This window comes from Parasteatoda tepidariorum, chromosome 3 (genome assembly GCF_043381705.1).
Source record: "Parasteatoda tepidariorum isolate YZ-2023 chromosome 3, CAS_Ptep_4.0, whole genome shotgun sequence".
Lineage (NCBI taxonomy): Eukaryota > Metazoa > Arthropoda > Arachnida > Araneae > Theridiidae > Parasteatoda > Parasteatoda tepidariorum.
In genome coordinates, this window is record NC_092206.1 from 84,775,994 (window position 1) to 84,782,495 (window position 6,502).

Sequence of the window (6,502 nt, forward strand, 5' to 3'; positions counted from 1 at the left end):
GTTTTTTAACGCTGAAAATTATTTTCAAACTAATATCTTTACATATCTTGATGTTTTTGTCTTTAAAAATGTCAACAATTAACTTTTTTAACTATTTTAAATCAATATTTTACTAAAAACATGATTATTAAACTGAATTCCTACAGCTGCACAAAGTAGCCCCATTTGGGGGCTACTTTGTGCAAGGTATGCTTTGACTTATTATTCCTAAATATTACATACAAATAATGCCAATATTGATCAAATTCACTCGTCTGAGTCCAGTTATGAATATAATATCGATAAATTTTACTAAAGTTTGAATTAACATAGTTTTTTTACATGTCAAAGTTCAAAAACTGCGAAATCCTGCACAAAGTAGCCCCGAATGACGGTACATAAATAAAAGAAGCAACGTAGCACTATTTCGAACAAGCTAACATGGGAGGGGGAAGTTAGCAAATTTTTTATTGGACCACTGATTGTTTTCGATTTCATTTGATTGTAATATCATCAGTAATTATTAGAAAACATAAAATTTGGATAATTTAAATAAATAAAAGTACCAGTTTAAATATACGAGCACCCCTGACGTGCTACGCAATTCTTAATCTTTATAATGCGTCGTACCTATCTGCAAAGTTTGTAACCGTTGTGCTAAATCACCCTATTTAAATGTTTAATAAACGTTTTCATAAATAGTTTAATTTATTTAAATTTTTCAATACTCTAATAAGATTTCATTCGTTAATTAGGAAATAATAAATTGAAAAACAAGAATTAAAAATTAAAACCATTTTTATTACTCGAAAAATCCAAACATAATTAGTTACCGGCCATATAAACATCCAAATTTGACTGATTCATTAATTTATTTCCATTTCTAGTAACTTTGGTTTTTTATTTATGACATGAGACCGAAAGTTATTGGAAAGTAAACTTTATTTTGTAGCAATTCCAAAGCATTGAAGTCTTATAAACAAGGGTAAAAATGGTAGATAACTGACATCGCAGTGAACGTCTCTGAATCCAGCTTTCTTTACGGTTTGTGGAATGTCTCGATTGAGGTAGCATCCATTAAAATAGATAGCCCATAACGGCGTGGCAAACTGTTGAACAAGGCGCTCTACTTTGCTTTTTGGAAAAACAATGTGTTCTATGAAGAGAAACTTTCCAGTCTAAAAAAATTTCAGTAATATTACATAAAGTTGAATTATTTATGTTTGACAATAACAAATGAGTATGAATAAATATTTTGCCCATATAATTATTTTGTGCTGTTAGTAAAATGAATTAAAAAATACTCAATCAAGCAGCAAGAGCAAACGAATAGTTTCTGGTTTTACAAATACAAACTAATACCACTTATTAGAAAAAAGTTCTAAGAATATAAAAAAGTGTCCCTAAACTCACGGAAGATTTTAATTTTGCGCCATTTCTGCTATAAAATTTAGCCAGTGAACAAGGACTGACAGTCGGCTGATCGTTCGAATGCTGAACAGGAGAACAATACGTTTTTTGGGACATTGTTGTGTTATCACCTAGCCATGTTTTGATTACGAAAGTTGAAAACTTTGATTATGTAATTTTAACACCAATAGACTTTGATTAAATTCATTTCAATTCATTTATCAACTATTAATATTATTTCTTTCTTTATTTTTTTAAAGTCTAATGGTTATGCCAATGCGCTGACTACCAACCATGCTTTGAAGGCTGGAACTGAGTACCGCATCTATGAAATCCGGCTTCATTTATGCAAAATGGTTGTTGAAAATTTCCAGAAAAGAGTTTTGATTCGCTAACTAATCAGTAAGCTGAACAATACATAACCCTATACTTAATTTAAGAATCAATAAAAAAAAATCACAATATTTAATTAAAACCCTGTGTTTTTGTTTACAGTTGCTATTTGAATGGGTTTTTTGGGATACTTTGCACTATAGGATCAATATCTTATGTTTCAGTTCATTAACAAAAAATGATATAATATGAAATGCTTACAGGCTTCAGAACCCTTTTCACTTCTTTCATAACAGAATGAATACTTTTCACAGAACAGAGTACGTGAGTACAAACAACAACATCAAAAGCATCGCTGGGAACTTCCTTCATATCTTCAGCGTAGTTCACAACAACTCCATCCAAATTCACCTGAGGATAGTTCTTTCTGTTTTTGTTGAAATGTTGAATGAAGTAAGGATTCATGTCTAAGGCAGTGAGGGTAGAATTTTCTGGATAAAATTGTAGATTCGCTCCCTCTCCGATTCCTATTTCCAACACTTTAAGGGGGACAACTTTTCGTTGATTCGGTAAGCTTTCTTCCAAAAGTTTGAAGAGCTTCTTTCGCATTCGAGAAAACTCTGGCGAATTCATTGGATTTTCACATTTTGTAAAAATAAATGTAAACCATTTATCTCTCAGAGTTTTGCTTAAGATAAGTAAAATGACAAACGGCAAAAAAATTGTAAGCGATAAAATCCACCACAGGCTTATTATGGCTATGCATACAATAACTTCCATAGTTTGAAAAGATTCTTCTAAAAAGGAAAAAGAATACATTTTAAGCATTGGTAACCGGAAAAAATCTTAATACTGCAATATATGATATTTAAATAAAAGAATTTACAAATATTATGTGTCTATATGACATTCGCATTTTGTTTTTCTGTACTAATCTAAATACAATAGCCTTTCCTATCTTGCTGGTAGGACTAAAAACGAATATCATTGTAAAATTGAGAAAACAATGTAATCAAGAAATCAATGTAAAAAAGTTCTAAATTTGATATTACCTAGGGAAGCAAAAAATATAGAAGATATCCCCATTGCAAAAATCAAGCTCCAGTTTTGACGGATTGTCAAATCTTGAAATTAAAATTGTAATTATAGATTTTACTTTTATTTAGTTTTTAACGAAACTTATTCAAGTAATTCAGCATAGTCATATATGGGTGATATACATTGAACTCTAAAAGCAAACTAGTTTTCTGTGTGTAATTTGTAAATAAAAGAACATGCAAACAAGAAATTTGGGAGAAATATGCACTCTAAAATGCTCAAGAGTTAACATAGAAATTTACATACATTCGAATAGAAACTTGAAAAACAGCACTCAGATCTATGTGGTAGCGTGCTATTGTCCATTAATATGAAATGAGAACCATCTGAATTTCTTGAAAGGGAAAATGGAGTTCCATGAGGAACACATACCATTAACAGCGTCCCTTCCGAAGATCAGGGGCGGGGGTTGTGCTGCCATCTAACATTATGCTTTTCGCTTCCATTTTTATTTATTTGTAGGACATTAGAGAAAAGACGTAACGAACTTAAACTGTGCAGTGGAGGAAAAATAAGAAAGATATCACTGTGTTCGAACTACTAAGCTGCGCAGTGGGGAAAATACGAAAAATGTCATCACGTTCGGATTACTAAGGAATCAGTTTTTTTTGTTTATGACAAGTCGTGCTGAACCCTTTTCTCTTCTACCATTGTAATAAGAATTTAAGTAGTTAGATTATGCTTAATAAAGTATTTGCATAGTGTAAATACATATTTTGATTTCTAAGTCCTCGTGTTTTGTTCTTTTATACACATTTATGAAGTAATTAAAACATATAAACTTGCTTATTCTAAGTGAAAGCGACCAATGACTGTTACCACCAAACCTCATATTTTTAGGAAAATTTTTTGCAGAGAACAGACTTCATAAAAAACGACTAAAATAAATTATTTGAACATTTTCCAAAACTACGATTAGGAGGTCATTCAAAATTGGTCTCAATTTATGAAAATAGCGTAGCTACAAATGGTAGTTAGTATGTAAAATATGTTTAGATCTTTTTTTATTATTTTTGAATCAATTTTCTTTATTTTGATGTCAGTATAAATAAAAAGTCGACACTATATGATTACGCTATTAAAATGCTATAAATATCATACTTTTCAACATGTAAAAAGAAAAACCTCTTGATTCCTTTTCATATTAAAAAAATGTGACATTCAAAATTACGAGAAAAAAAGATTTGAGATCGAGAAACTTTGCTTTTGTGCTATAAAAAATCTTGGAGGCATTTTGACTTAAAATCACTTTTTATTCTTTTAAGGACAAAAGAACAAAAAAAAACACCCTCCTGATTTTTGTTATATCGAAAAGTATAATATTTAACATTACGACAAAAAAAATGAAGGTTGCGAAAGATGTTACTTTCCAGTAAAAAATTCTTGAAATTTACAAAAAAAAGGACAAAAGATTATGACAAAAAATTAATTTTGTGAAAGTTGTTACTTTCCTGAAAAAGAAAAAAGTATTGTATAGTATTGACCTTTTTTTCTTATGACATTAAAATTAATAAAATTAGCTCATAAATAAAAAATCGATTGACATTTTCAGCATACGATCCACTCCATCTATAGTTCAGCGACATTTCTTAAAATTAGTCAAATTTTAAAATCATGAAGGACTTTTTGGTGGGACTAACCAGCATTTGCGTTAAATGGAGAGGGAAACCACGAAAACCTCCCACGGTTAGCCTGACGTCAAGGGAACTCAAACCTATGATACGTCTACCACTGAGGGTATTTTACGTCAACATTGTGGTGGTGCGAGCCGGATGCGGAATTTGTATTGAGCAGCCATCTCTGAGATTCGAACCCGGTTCACCTCTATTGGGTGGCGAGTGCTCTATTCCCTGACCCACCACTGCTCCAAAATGATGCAAAAGTAAATTTAAAAAAGCTTTTCAGAACTACTTATTAATGTCTCGTTTGCATTTAGAGATGTAGCAAATAGTGATTTGGCCGAATACCGAATATTCGAAGTTGAAAATACGAAATTGAAAGAAAAAAAAATCCTACTTATTCTTAAAACAAAACTTTAATGTCGAAAATAATATTTTCCGGTGAAAAAAAATTCATTATAACGTTAAAAGAAATATAGCCTATCAAAATACCGCACTAACATAAAAACAAAAGATTATATACCAAAGCGAAACAGAAAATATAAAAATGGATCTTAATTCTTGAAAGAAAATTTTCAAACTGAACATCTAAGTTTACCAATTGGTACATTTTCAAGAAAAGGTGAAGAAAGAAAAATAATAAAGTTAAATAGGGACCCTCGTAATTGTCGAGTCATATTAAAACTGTCGATTAAAACAAAAGTTTTTTGAAAACAAAAACCTAGATAGGAACCAAAAAACGCCGTTTTCAATTTTTAAACAAAAAAGGTTATGCTAAAAATTTCAATTTAATTTACCATATATTTAGAAAAAGTGACAATAAAGGAATAACGATTTTAATGGAACGCTCTTAAAAAATGCTGTGTCATTATAAAAACGCTATTAAAAAAGAGAAACAAAAGAAAACTGCTATTAGTTCTTAAAATATAATTTGACGTTGAAAATCAGTTTTCTATGTTATCTGTCTCACTGTACTTGAAAAAAAGTGACAATAAAAGAATAAAGTCTATCAAAAACATTCCGTTAAGATAATATAATAAAAACAGAAAAACAGCTGAAAAGAAACAAACAAAAAAGTCAATTCTTGAAACAAAAAGTGTTGAAAAACAGCAAAATCGACTTGCCTGCATATAATTTTTTAAAATATCAGAAGTACTAAACTCGCGGTTCAGTAAATAGTTTCAAATTTCGCTTTTATTCTCTTCCAAACTAGGAATTTGCAAGCCATGTGCAAGTTTTAGAACTTGACATGCGTGAAAACTATTTATAATTTTGTAAGGTAAAAATAAAATTATTCCTTAAAAAAATAGATTATTCATTATTAAAGTAAAAAATAGATTATTCATTTTTAAATCCGGACAAATTCCAAAAAAAAAAAAAAGAAAAAGAAATACTTTTTTAAAATAAAAAATACTTTGCCGAATATTTAGTCAAACATTCGACCAACTGAATATTCGGCGAAAGGGCTGAATACCGATTAATTACCCAATATTCGTTACACCACTATTTGCGTTTAAAGCTTAAAATACATTTAAAACTATTGAAGGGGGAAAAAACAAGGCGAATATTGTTTGATTGTGTTAAATTTCTGAATCAAAAATAATAGCACTATTTAAAATATAGAAGGAAAAATATTGACTTTTACTTACAAAAATCCTTCGTAAAAAGTACACAATGACTCTTGCTGATCACAATCGTTTTTTTTTTCTTTCTTTTCCAAACATATACTCCATATGATAAGAAACTGATAAGTAAAAGATTTTTTTATAACAGAGTTTACTTCATAAGTTTATTTTATTAAATGAGATACATTTGAAAAGAAGTAATAAAACTAATATTTCAATTATTACAATAAATCATTTGTTGCACAGATATATTTGAATGGCTAAATGCTAAAGAGATATTTTAGTAAATTAACTTTTAAGTTTTACTAACTCTTTTTTTTGCAACTTCTCCAAATCTTTGTGTTTGTTAAAATATAACACTTTTAAATTTATTTGTTTAGTAAGTCGTATTTTAAAATTTTTATTGGCTAATTTTGTTTAAATTTCATGTTTTCTCAT

The 6,502-nt window shown here is 29.3% G+C and overlaps 1 protein-coding gene across 1 annotated transcript; it reads right to left on the minus strand.

Moving 5' to 3' along the window:
* Window positions 1-759: 759 nt before the first annotated feature.
* LOC107445172 (thiol S-methyltransferase TMT1B) lies at window positions 760-6,207 on the minus strand. The gene is made up of 3 exons (XM_016059515.3): window positions 6,089-6,207; window positions 1,984-2,519; window positions 760-1,157 (listed from the first exon to the last, which is right to left on the minus strand). Exons 2-3 carry the CDS (start codon window positions 2,500-2,502, stop codon window positions 921-923), a joined length of 756 nt encoding a protein of 251 aa, XP_015915001.1. The 5' UTR covers window positions 2,503-2,519; window positions 6,089-6,207; the 3' UTR covers window positions 760-920.
* Window positions 6,208-6,502: the final 295 nt, after the last annotated feature.

Bases quoted from the DNA above. Each gene is read 5' to 3' on its own strand.
- LOC107445172 (XM_016059515.3), bottom strand. From the start codon at position 2,502: ATGGAAGTTATTGTATGCATAGCCATAATAAGCCTGTGGTGGATTTTA. The intron at 1,158-1,983 runs GTAAGCATTTCA...AAATTTTTTTAG, and splicing joins TGAAAAGGGTTCTGAAGCCT to ACTGGAAAGTTTCTCTTCAT.